At 35.9% G+C, this 13412-nt stretch overlaps 2 protein-coding genes across 2 annotated transcripts; both read right to left on the bottom strand.

Annotated features, from left to right (window-relative positions):
- Nucleotides 1-225: 225 nt before the first annotated feature.
- LOC145106853 (ethylene-responsive transcription factor ERF109-like) lies at nt 226-675 on the bottom strand. Its single transcript, XM_079043780.1, has one exon. It carries the CDS (start codon nt 673-675, stop codon nt 226-228), a length of 450 nt encoding a protein of 149 aa, XP_078899906.1.
- Nucleotides 676-1020: 345 nt separating this feature from the next.
- On the bottom strand, nt 1021-12851 carry LOC145106852 (uncharacterized). The gene is made up of 5 exons (XM_079043778.1): nt 12662-12851; nt 12389-12610; nt 11001-11320; nt 10840-10932; nt 1021-1071 (listed from the first exon to the last, which is right to left on the bottom strand). The coding sequence occupies exons 1-5, from the start codon at nt 12849-12851 to the stop codon at nt 1021-1023; spliced, it is 876 nt and encodes a 291-aa protein (XP_078899904.1).
- Between the last annotated feature and the right edge of the window lie 561 nt (nt 12852-13412).

The raw sequence follows: 13412 nt of genomic DNA, 5'->3' as shown, positions 1-13412 counted from the left end.
TGTTAATCAGAATCTAGTAGGATTATACTGATTATTGGTTATTAATTTATTAATATTATTTTTCTATCATAAATGTTATTATAAATTCCAAAACACTCGTTAACTCTATAGTTTACTTTTACATAACCACTGTATATTACCCACCTTTATTTATGTCCAATTTAAAATTTGAATCTTTAAATAACCTTTTTTTTTCTCGTCCAGAGGAATTGTCATCGTTGCCAACTACGTCTGGGTTTCCTGGTACTCCTCCGCCGGAAAATTTGTCTTCGCCTTGTTTCCTCTATACTGAATGTTGGCGACATCGTAAGCTCTGGCAGCCTCTTCTGCAGTCTCGAAAGTCCCCAACCACTTCCGCTCTTTCGTCCCCGGAACCATTATCTCCGCCGCCCATTTCCTCGGCGGCCGGAGACGAACTCCTCTATAAACGTTCTTCATTTTCTTTCCTGTCTCTTCTCCACTACCGGCGGTAAACATCTGACACCCCAAACAAAGCTCTGGGATTCGCATTCCACATTCCCCACAGATTTCATGCTCCACCGGCAACGGCTGACTCTGAGAATTTCCGATTATATCGCTGCTCGGACTGGCGACGTTTCCGCCGAAAATGACATACTGGAGTGCTGAAACAATGGCGGAATTCTCGTCGTCGAAATTGATGGAGGAATTATCCATTTTTCATGACAAACGGGTAAAGTGGTGTCTTGGCGACGTTATATAATCGCGATTGCGGCGGATGAAGGTCGGAGCCCACGTGGTAATTTCGGTCAGCGCTGAGCGTAATAGTAGTGAGGTTTGATAACAATTAACAACGTAGAACATTCGTATTCTGTTTTTTTTTTAACTTTTGTTTTATAAATTATCACCCCTTCTTCTTTGAAGTTTTTATACTATCGGTTATTATAGAGTGTTAATTTTTAGATCTATTTTATTAGTAGTTGACTCAGTGGCAAATCTAGAACCAAAAACTACATGGGTCCTAATGTAAATGAATTGAAAAAAATATGAAAGAGTAAAAAGTTATGGTGGTGGTGGTGGTGGCGGCGGGTCGGGTCGGATCGGATTGTATGCCTTAAAATATTTAAACATCACTTCAATAGTTCTAATAAAGTTTTTACAAGTGAACCATATGAGGTCTTATATCTTGAAACATATTTATAATTTTGTCGTTATCGATATTTTTTAAAACATTTTTTCAATATACGATAGTAAACTATCACTTAAAAATTAATCACTCATTTTTTTTACGTATACAAGAAATCTAAGATTTTAAAGTTGTGAATTGATTATGGTCGATGGAGGGGATGAACGACAACAAATGGCGACCGGGCAAAGGCCTGGTCAGACAGTGATTGTCGAATGGAAGTCGGCAGGCTCAACAGTTTAAGGCTTGAAGCCGCATGGAACGAGAGTCATTGAATGACGTTTCTAATTTTTTTTTTAATTTTAGATGGATTGGGCTATATTTAAACATTAGGCTTTTTCTAAATGGTTATTAGGTATAAAAAATATGGGTTCATTGACATTCCTTTTCTTAAAAAAAATTGATATTCCTTTCTTAAAAAACTTATTTGGTAGTTCCTTTAAAAATAATAAGATAGTTCTCATTTATTTTATATAAATACCTCTATTATAATTTTTAAAAAAAGGTAGGTCCTAGGACCTACCTTCCCTTAAACTGTATACGCCCCTGGTTGAACTTTTCTTAAACATGAAGTACTTCTATTATCATTCATGTAAATTTGAAATTATTTCTATTTATTATTGTTTTTGTAAAATTACGTGTAAGACCCGTATACTATACGAGTTTATTAAAAAAGTTAAAAATCAATGTATAAATATTAATCATTTTTTAAAATAAAATTTCGAAATAAATAGATATATTCAACTAATGAACCAATATGATCAAAAGAATCATTAACAAGAAGATCATCTGGAATATCAATAATTGTATTACCATCATTTAAACCACCAACATTACTTCTCATATATCTAATAGATAGTTTGCAAATGTTGTTGTTTCTGCAATATCAGATTTTGAATACTTAACCTCATGTTTTTCATTAATCTTATGATTTCGTATTTTGACGAGAAGTAGGAAGAACTTAATGAAACATTCACAATGTCCTCTTTACTTCCATTAAAAACTCGTATATTATATGGGTTGATTTAAAAAAATATTAAAAAGTAAGGATTAAACATTAACGAATTTTAGAGCGATATATTTCAATAGGATTTAACTGAAACAAGGAATTATTGCTTGTTTTTGAAAAACAAAAAGAAATTGTTGGAGCGTTAACCATACTTTCCAATACCTTCAACCAAATCACTCTATTTGGTTAGTAGTTAGAAATTTATATCACCAAGTTAGTAGAATTCGTCAACGTTTAGATTAAAACTTAGAACCTCCAACCTAAAATGCAAAGTCTCCACTAACTGGGCTAGTCCCATATTGACAACCAAAACACGCTATTAATCATGAAATAATAAATTAGTAAGTACTTTTAATTAAAACAAATCGGTGAAGCATCAACCATAGTTTGTAATAACTTAAACTAATTCATTCTATTAATCATAAAATTGCAAGTGGTAATTTCACTGCCCATATGATATTCATATGATGAAAACTGTGCTTACATATTTACATCAATTATGAAATGATCTATTTCCATTACAAAATTCACATAAATATTCAACTTTTTTACCTTATAAATGAAATTAACACTTATTGTGAAAATAAAAAGTAAATAATCACGTATTGGTTATTATCATTTATAATGTAGAAAAATTGAATATTTGTGTGAATTTAGTAATAGAAATAGATCATTTCATAACCGATGTAAATATGTAAACACGTATTGTGAAAATAAAAATTAAATGATCACATATCAATTATGAAATGATCTATTTCCATTACCAATATTATGAACCTAAGTTATAATATTTTAAGTGGTTTGCAACCATTGTACAATCATTAAAAAGTAAGGCAACATGTTGAGATTAAAACAGTTCTACAAACTTGTTTATAGGATCCTTCACACTTGAATAAACAGTCAAAAGGCTCGATCATTCATTTATTTGGCTGCGAAATTAATATAAATAATGTAGTCAACATTAATTATGTCTTATTTGGTAAAAGATCTACAGACAAAATAATTGTTTAGTATGTAACATTAGTAAACAAAAATGATATACATATGAATTTACACATATCATCGAGAGTACAACAATAATCATTGTGCGAATTTTTTTCATCTTATTTTTTCTAAGACTCTTTGTCAAAGAAACAAAATTTCAATTTTAACGAAAATTAATAATTGTTTTCTAAAATATAAACCTTAAAATAGTGATCTTATAAATACGAATTATAAACCAAAAAATACATCAAAATAAATTTTTTCTAATTTTGTTCAATAAATAGTTTCTTAACATGTAATATTAAAAAACACAAATGTATATAAATATGAATTTACATATATCATCGAGAATACAACAATAATCATTGTGTGAATTTTTTTATCTTATTTTTTCTAAGATTGTTTGCATTTATTATCACATTCAATGTATTTAATACATTACATATACTTTTCCTAAGATTATTTGCATTTATTATCACGATGTATTTAATACATTACATATATAAATATTAGTATTATGTACCATATTAATTTAATTTAATTTAGAAAAAAAAAAAGACAAAATGACATGTAGATTTAAATTTATTCAAAAAAACCATAAAATTACATTTAACAAATTTAATGAGATGATGACATTTTGTAACATCCGGTTTACCAGGTATATTGTTTTGAGTATTTAATTCAAGGATTTTGGAGGGACTCGACGAGTTGGTGCCTCAACTCGTCGAGTAGGGTCGTGACTTGGCGACGTGGTTAAAGAATGGACTCGACGAGTCGGAGAGATGACGCGCCGAGTCAGCGCTGTTGGCAGAAACCCTAATTCTCCCGGGCCTAGGCCTATTTAAAGGCACTTATAGCCTCCTTGACCCCCCCCCCCCCCCCGACATTAGTATCATTCGTCACTTGAGAGAAACCCTAGAGTCATTGGTGAGCAAGAGAGGGAAAGGGACTCATTGGAGGTCATTCCTTGGGGAGAAGATCAAGGGTGTTACAAGGATCAAGAAGAGAGCTTGTGGATCTATTTCATCCCCATCTTCAGCTTCAGATCAAGGTATGAAGCCCTTACCTTTCCTGTTTTATTGAATAGATCCTTTGAGTATGAGAAATTAGGGCTCATATCACTTTTGGTGGGGTTTTGGGTGCATCAAACCCCCCTCTTCTGAGTATGCCATAGATCTGGATCTTGTATGATCCAGAGAGTCAGAAAGTAGGAAGCCATTGTTGTGCAAACATGAGGTTTTGAAGTTAGGAAGCTTTAATGAAGTCTAAATGGCATATAGAGCAAAATATGATATGCATGGATATCAAGGTCGGACCTTTATGTGACTTTTAGGTATTAGGAGGTCAGATCTATGAGTTAGAGTTACAGATCTGACCTCAGGTGGTTGAATGAGAAATCCGATGGAGCCAACTCGCCGAGTACATGGGATGAATCGATGAGTCGTAGCGGGTGTGACCTAGTAGCCTGGACCCAGTGTTAACTCATCGAGTTGGGAGTCAACTCAGTGAGCTGAGTGAACCCTAGGATGAACGTGGAGAATACGAGTGGACTCGGTGAGTCACAGGTGTGCACTCGGCGAGTCAGGTCAACCTTGACTGTTGACTCAGTCTGGTTTTCTGTTGACTTCCTGGGTGGGTCAATAAGAGGCAGGAACGGCCAAGGAGGGGTAAAATAGGCTTTTACCCATCCCGAGGGTAAGATAGGGGAAAAGAGGACTTAAGGAGTAAATGAGTAATAAAGTGGATAATGATTGAAATGCTTGTCTTATGTGTTAGGCGGAGGCTAGTCCAAGATTTCCGAGTGCTTGTCGGTTACCTGCTAGTCGAGGTGAGTCTTCTCACTATACTTTACCTAGAGTGGTAATTATGTGTGACCAAAGGGTCTTATGTGCTTGCTTGAGTTATGCATGATTGTGTGATATGTATTGTATGCTATATTATTTGTTGCTTTGACCGGACCGGAGGGTCCAACGAACTATGAGGCTAGAGGGTTCTCAATGAGACCGGACCAGAGGGTCCAACGAGCTAGACCGGACCAGAGGGTCCAACGAGCTACGGGACTGGAGGGTCCCGCTGAGACACATAGACCGGAGGGTCTTACAGAGTATAGCCTCGAGTGGCGAATTGTTGTATGTGGTATTTTGGGGAACTCACTAAGCTTCGTGCTTACCGTGTTATGTGTATTGTGTCTCAGGTTTCTCAGGATCGCGGAACGGCACCAGATTGATTGTACACACCAGAGGAAGAGTTATGTTTTGAGGATCCTGGATTTTAACCGAGCAATTATGAAGTTTTGAGTTGTAAACTTAATAAAAGAGATTTTTGTGAAAGACATTATGAGAATGATGTGATTTAAAATGATAAATTTGTTTTGAAAATTTACGGTGTTACACATTTGTTAAAAATGATCTTTATTTATTAGGGTAGATAATGTTGAAATGAGTAACTTCACAGTCGGCACAACCACAATATTGTTGAGATGGTAAGCCAAATATCTTAACGGGTGCTCGCTTGCACGACATGATTTTGTGCGACCCACAACGTCCAATGGCGATTTCTCTCCTCCTCTCACCGGCTAATGACTAGTTTTTCTATTTTTTTTATTTTTTATTCTATTCAAAAATCTATTAAGCCTACTATTTTATACCACATCAACATTTCTATTATTTCTCTCAATTTCACTTAAAATATCTTCTTTATCTTCATTTTCGGAAACTTTAATTGGTGAGGTAAGTGGCGATGTGCGTTGCTAAGCTAGAGAGAATGATTTTTTTTTTGCAATGAAGAAGTTGGAAGTGCATGTCGAAAGAAAGACCGTCAAAACTGTCTACTAACTTCTTATGTTAGGAAGCTTATATTAAGTTCATTGGGGATGAGGAATTTGGCCTCCTGCATACCATGGTCAATACACATAGGGTGATTATGACTATCTGATATTTATACTTGAAGCATTAGCTTTATAGACCATTGTTTCACAATATGTACGAGTGTTTTACAATATTTACAACGATTTGGTGGAACATATATACAGAGTTGAAGAGTTGAGCACACTGATCTCAACATGAAACCTATAGATAATTTGGAAGATGAATTTTTGGACGAAGATTACATGTAACAATAATAACATGTTTTGTTTCAGTTTTTTTTGGTTATGTATTTCATATTTCAATTGATGAAATTTTTAGTTCTTATCAATATTAAATTGTTTTAAAATAAAAAGATGTAGCAAGGCAAACTATTACCATTGTATGGTAAAGAAGTAGGACGGCATGGTAAATATGAGATGGTGGTGGCAGTGATAGCAAAATGTAAATGACACCATTTCTTATTGTTATAAGTCACTAAAAGTTAAAAGTTATAACAGTCAAATTTGATATTATTTTTAGGAAAATGCTTAGTTTTTAAATGATCATTATTAAGTCATAATCATGATGGTTTTTTTATTCACCTTTTCTTCTAACAATAAGTTAATTATGATTGTTTTTATTTATTCTATTTTTTCTTCTAACAATAAGTTAATTATGTACCGTGAAACCATTTTCATACATTTATAAGAGTGCATGAAGTCATGAGGGAACAAAAGAAAGATGGGGAAGTACCACCGGTACTCTGTGAACAAGATTTTTTGGATTATGGTACCTTAAAAGATGTGGGTTTAATGGGTTAGTCAATCCGTTGCTCCTATACTTTTGTCTCTGCTTGTGACGTCCCCAATTTCATGACCAGAAAGACCAATTTATTTATGTTTATTTTGAAATCAGAGTATCCTTAAAAGAATAATATTGCGGAATTTGTTTCCAAAAACATGAAAATGATATTATCAAAACATTTCCAAAGAAACGTATTTTATTTATATTAAAAACCTTGGGATGTCATTGTCGATACAGTTATAAGCATAAACGAAACAATACATGCCTTACATTAGTTTATCTAAACCACTAGCCTATAGGAATCCATAAATCTCTCATAATATTATCACACCAATGTTCTTGTTCCACTACCTGTAATATAAGAAAATGAGTGGGTCAGGCTTGGGGGCCTAGTGAGCACATAAGGTTTTCAACCCATAATAATTAAATCTTTATTTATTATTATCAAATCATCAAATCGATTACCCCTTCCGGCTATCCTCACTCTTTGTCCCTAACATCTAATTTCAAGGGACCTATCCTAAGGATCATCTTTGGGATAGACAATAATGCTTAAGGGAGTCGAAATCAACATATGTCAGTAAGGCAACCAGGGGGAGATGGAGTACATATGGTGAACACTAAGTTCAAAAACACCTACACGTTGCGAGTCTGCTACCGTTCCACTGGACTGTCTAGAATAGTTTGTGGTCGTTATCTATACTCCGCTAGACAACTAGATCATTTTTAATGTCAAGGCATCTAATCATCTATATCATCTCTCATCTCTCATCATCTATATCACTTTTCATCTCTCATAATCTATTTCATCTTATATCTACCCCTCTTTACCCAACATATTTATAAGTAATAAAATACATATACAATTTAAAATCGAGTAAAACATGTATAATTCGTTCATCTAGCATAGATATCAGGAACACAGATAATAGAAACATATAGCATGTCATTATCTTAAATATTTTATATCTACGTGTAAGATGAAAGTAACTATGCACTCACTTGATAAAGTGAAGGACTCGAAATTCGGACAGAGCTTCGCTTCTAACTACTGAACTTTGCTTTGACGTGACCTAGTATTATTAACACTAAGTCTAAGTCTACAATTCTACGACTGAAAATAGTCTAGACATATCAATCATTCAAATGAATACTGATAGTTCTATAAGGATTAGCCGGGCATGACAGTTGGGAGGCAGGACCATTTCGACATATAGTCTTTCTAAAATCCAACAACCAAGCCAACGTGACCATTATAGGCACCTCTCCCGTAAGTAGATTAATCAGTATAACGACTTGGAATCACTGATAAAACTTATTTATAGATTCATAATAGCGATTTATGACTATAAATATAAGTTACACTGAAAATGCTAGAGTGTAGCTTAACTTACCGAGGTTTTAGAGAAAACCGGGAAATTTACACTGGCAGAATTCCAAGCTGATAGCTACTAGATGTTGGGATCCTTGGAACTTGTAAAGTTGTCAGTATATTCTAACTACTAAGGAAATATTCGGACCAAAGGATGTGAAATCGTGAGAGAGAGAGAGAGAGAGAGAGATTTGGAAGTGTGAGCAATGGTTGAACACAAATAAGCTATTTATAGGTTGGTCATCGACCAAGCTTGTTGTGCAAGGGCCATGCACGTCTCTTACAGGGCCGACTTTCTACAAGCTTGATTACATGTGGCGGCTTTCTATAGGGGCGATGTGGCTAGCTTTGGGCATAACCTATGCGCGCTGCACACGCATTCACATCGATTTTTCATAAATTCGTACGAGCTCCGTTTTCGACGTTCTTTATATCCACGGAAAGCTCTCGACCCGATCTACAACTTTCCTTTAGACTCTGTTGGCAAATTTTGATTTTATTTTTAAAGTTATATTTTTAACAGGCTTAGATTGTTAAATTCCGTTAAAAATTCATAACTATCTCATCTGACGTCTAAATTTCGACTGTCTTTATATCGATGGAATACTAACAACGAGATCTTCAACTCTCATTTAGATTGTTTTGGCTAACAATCTACTGATCTAAAATTCGATACCAGTGTGCATACTGTTGCACCATATTTTACAAAATATCATAACTTCCTCTATTGAATTTAGATTTAGACGGTACCTATACGCATGAATTCGCTTTTATGATATCTACGAATTTTGTTTAGATTATTAATGCTAATAATCGTCCTAACTCTGATTTTCTGTTTACGATATGGTAGCCATGCATGTTTGAACGTGAAACTTCAACGAGTCATAAATCATCCGTTATAAGTCCGTTTTGAGCGCTCCTTGTACCTCCGGAAACCTTATTAGGACTACTTCGTCTCAGTCATAGGATATTCGTCCTAATTTTCAAATCTCTTTTGACGCGAATTCTATCCCTATTTTATTACGTAGCTAAAAATACACAATACACACACACACACACACACACACACATATATATATATATATATATATATATATATATATATATATATATAACCCTTATTTTATTAACCTCAAAAGATTACAAGTATTGACCCTAACCACTTCATCATCTTTATTAATGTATAGTGGGAAACGCGGGCGTTACAATTCTCTGTCCCTTAGAATGATTCCGTCTCGGAATCATCAAATAGATGAGGATACCGACTCTTCAGGTCTTCCTCTGTCTCTCAGGTGAGATTCGGCTCATTCGAATGTTTCCATCGTACTAGCACGAATTTGACTATCTTCCGCCATAACTTCTTTGTCTTATGGTCGGCAATCTCCTCAGGCTCTTCAATCAACCTCTTACTCTCATCAATCTTTAACTCCGAGAGTGGAATTATATCGGAAAACTTCTCCCGACAACTTCCTCAAATAACACACATGGAAGGTTTTATGAATTCCATCAAGCTCTGTTCGAAATAACAACTTGTAAGCTTGATTTCTAACTCTTTGAATCACTTTAAATTGTCCGATAAACCTTGGACTTAGCTTCCCTCTCTTACCGAATCCTATAATTCCCTTCCATGGCGAGACTTTAAGCAACACTAAGTCTCCAACTTCGAATGTCATTGGTCGTCGCTTCTTATCAGTATAGCTCTTCTGACGATCTTGAGCTGCTAACATCCTATCTCTGGTCCCATAAACTACTTTTATCCGACTTCAAGCCAACAAGACGACGTACGAAGCTTCTATCCGTACAAGGATTTTTAAGGTGCCATCTTAATGCTTGAATGGTAACTATTGTTATACGAAAACTCTACTAGGGGTAGATGTTCATCCCAAATACCATGAATTTCTAGGGTACATGCTCTTAGCATATATTCTAGTGTTTTAATCATCCTTTCACTCTGACCATCCGTCTATGGATCGTAAGTTCTACTCAAACACAACTTCGTACACATTTCTTCTTGTAGGCTTTTCCAAAATATAGAAGTGAAACGAATGTCACAATCCGACATAATTGTTAAAGAAACACCGTGAAGTCTTACTATCTCCTTCACATAGACATCTACAAGCTTATCCATAGGCCATTTCTCATTGGCTGCTATGAAATGTGCACTCTTTGTCAATCGATGTATGATTACCCAAATCATATCGTGATCTTTCTTCGTCCTAAGCAACTTAGTCACAAAATCCATGGTGACGTCTTCCCATTTACCCATGGGAACTGGTAAAGGCTCCAAATTCCCATAAGGTTTCTGGTGTTACGCTTTAACTCTTATGCAAGTCATACAGTCAACCACATACTTTGCAACATTGCGCTTCATCGTCAGCCACCAATAGTAAAGTTTCATATCCCTATACATCTTGGTACTGCCAGGATGAATCGAGTACATGGTCTTGTGGACTTATTCCATGAGAAAATCTATCATTCCTCCTACCTTAGGTACCTAAGTCTTGTTTTGGAATACCTTCAATCCCTGACTGTTCGTACCGAATTCCAACGTTTTGCCTAAACGTTCCTCCTTTCGGTTATCTCCTTACAAAGCTTCCTCCTGATCTTTCCTGTTGCTTTCTACAATTGTTTAGCTAGTATCTATTCTTAGTGCTCTTGGCTTCTTCCTTTCCAAATTTACCTTCCTACTCAAAGCATCTGCTACGACATTCACTTTACTAGGGTGGTAACGTATCTCACAATCATAGTCCTTGAGTAACTCCAACCAATGTCGCTGTCTCATATTCAATTCCTTTTGATCAAAGAGATACTAGAGACTCTTATGATCAGTGTAATGCTTACACTTGATGCCATAAAGATAATTCCTCCATACCTTAATGCAAATATTATCGATTCTAACTCTAGATCATGAGTGGGGTAGTTCTTCTCATGTTCCTTCAGTTGTCGAGATGCATATGCAATTACTTTATCTCTCTGGGCTAGAACACAACCTAACCTAACTCCAGATGCATCATTATAAACTACAAAGTCTTTAATATCGACAGGTAAAGAAAGAATCGAAGCTTCACACAAATTCTTCTTTAGCTTCTCGAAAGCTTCTTCTTGCTTCTCGCTCCACGTATGTGTAGCACCTTTATGGTTCAAAGCTGTTAAGGGAGCAGCTATCGAAGAAAAGCCTTGGATAAACTTTCTGTAATATCCAACTAATCCTAGAAAGCTACGAATCTCAGTGGGAATTTTTGGTCATTCCCGCTTTATTAAACCTTCGATCTTTGTTGGGTCAACCATTATTCCTTATCGGTTAACCACATTACCCAAGAATTGGACTTCCAGAATCTAAAAATCACACTTGGAGAAGTTTGCGTACAACTTCTCTTTCTTCAGAACTTTTAACACTTCTCTTAAGTGTTTTCCATGCTCCTACTAGCTCTTCGAATATATGAGAATATTATCAATGAAAACTATTACAGATTTATCGAGGAAAGGTTTACAAACCCTATTCATCAAATCCATAAATGTTGTTGGAGCATTAGTCAGTCCAAATGACATAACCAAAAACTCATAGTGTCGATATCTCGTTCTGAAAGCGGTCTTCTCTATATCATGCTCTCTCACCTTTAGCTGATGATATCCTGACCTCAGACCAATCTTCGAGAAATAGTTCGCACCCTGCAGTCGATCGAACAGGTCATTTATCCTACGCAAAGGGTACTTATTCTTTACCGTCGCCTTATTCAGCTATCTGTAGTCAATGCACATCCTCGTGCTTCCGTCTTTCTTCTTTACAAATAACACTAGAGCTCTCAAGGGTGATGAACTAGGTCTAATGAAACCTTTGTCCAACAACTCCTGAAGCTGCATCATAAGCTCCTTCATCTCCGTTGGTGCTAGTCGGTAAGGTGCTTTGGCTATTGGTGTGGTTCCTGGAAACAAGTCTATCCTAAATTCTATTTGTCTATAAGGGGGAAATCCAGGAAGATTTTCAGGAAAGTCTTCCGGAAAGTCACACACAACCGGTATCCTCTGCATCTCCTTCTTCTCTTTATTCACATCGATTACGAATGCTAGATATGATGTACATCCCTTGGACAAACATTTTATAGCTTTCATCAGGGAGATGATTCCAGAATTTACTCTACATTTGTTCCCGTACACCATAAATGGTTTTCTTCCAGACGGTTTGATCACTACTATCTTCTTTCTACACTTGATGTCAGTGCCGTTCGTACTAATCCAATCCATGCCAAACACTATGTTTAAGCTGTTTAACTCAATGGGCAACAATTCCTCACGGAATATATTCCCATTCAAGTCGATGAAGATATTCCTAATGCATTCACTAACAGGTACGAATTTGCCACTAGCTACCTCTACTATTAGATCACTATCTAGTCTACATACAGGAAATGGTAGTTTTCTACCAAATTTATGCGAAATAAAGGAGTAGTTAGCTACATAATCAAATAAAATGTTAGTAGAAAATCCATTTATGATAAAAGTACCTGAAGCGACATCTGATTCCTCCCTTGCTGCATACAGTGTCGTCTGGAATGCTCTTGCCTTAGGCCTTGGTGGCACATTAGGGTTTGCAACCTCCTTCCTCTTTGGGTAGTATTTTACAATATGCCCCTCTTCATTACATCCGCAACCCACCTTCTTGTTGGTTGTACATTTGTTGGCATAATGACCCATCCTCCCACAATTGAAATAGGTTAACTCTTCGCCACACTTCCCAGAGTGCTTCTTCTTAAACTTCTCACACCATTTTTCTTCCCCTCCACATCCTCCAAACTTCTTGGAACCAGACTTTGAGAATCTACTCTTCTTGTTGGATCTCAATGATCCCTCAAACTTCCTCTTTTCACTTACCTCGGCTCTCTCCAGACCCTTTTCCCTAATATCGGTTTCCATGTTTTCTGGCCAGATGGCCTCTTTCAGAGTCCTTGCTATCTTTACCATTGGACCATCGTTCGCTGGCAGTCCATTAGAAAATTTGTCAAACTTAGCGATCTTGGTAGGGACCAAATGAGGTATTAGCTTCATCTTCTAAGTGAAAGTGGCAGCATACTCACTAACACTCATCTTTCCCTTCTTCAGATTCTGGAAACCGTTGTTGATTTCTATAAGATATCTTTCAGAGCAATACTCTCTCTTCAATTGTACAAGGAAATCCTCCCATGACATCCTTTTTGCTTTAACCCTTGGCATCGAGTCTTCCAACAAATTCCACCAACTCAACACTCCTGTTTTCAA

This window comes from Lactuca virosa, chromosome 4 (assembly GCF_052849685.1).
Source record: "Lactuca virosa cultivar CGN04683 chromosome 4, Lactuca_virosa_CGN04683_v6, whole genome shotgun sequence".
NCBI lineage: Eukaryota > Viridiplantae > Streptophyta > Magnoliopsida > Asterales > Asteraceae > Lactuca > Lactuca virosa.
The sequence above is the reverse complement of the archived record's forward strand: the minus strand, read 5'-3'. Positions and strand labels throughout refer to the sequence as shown.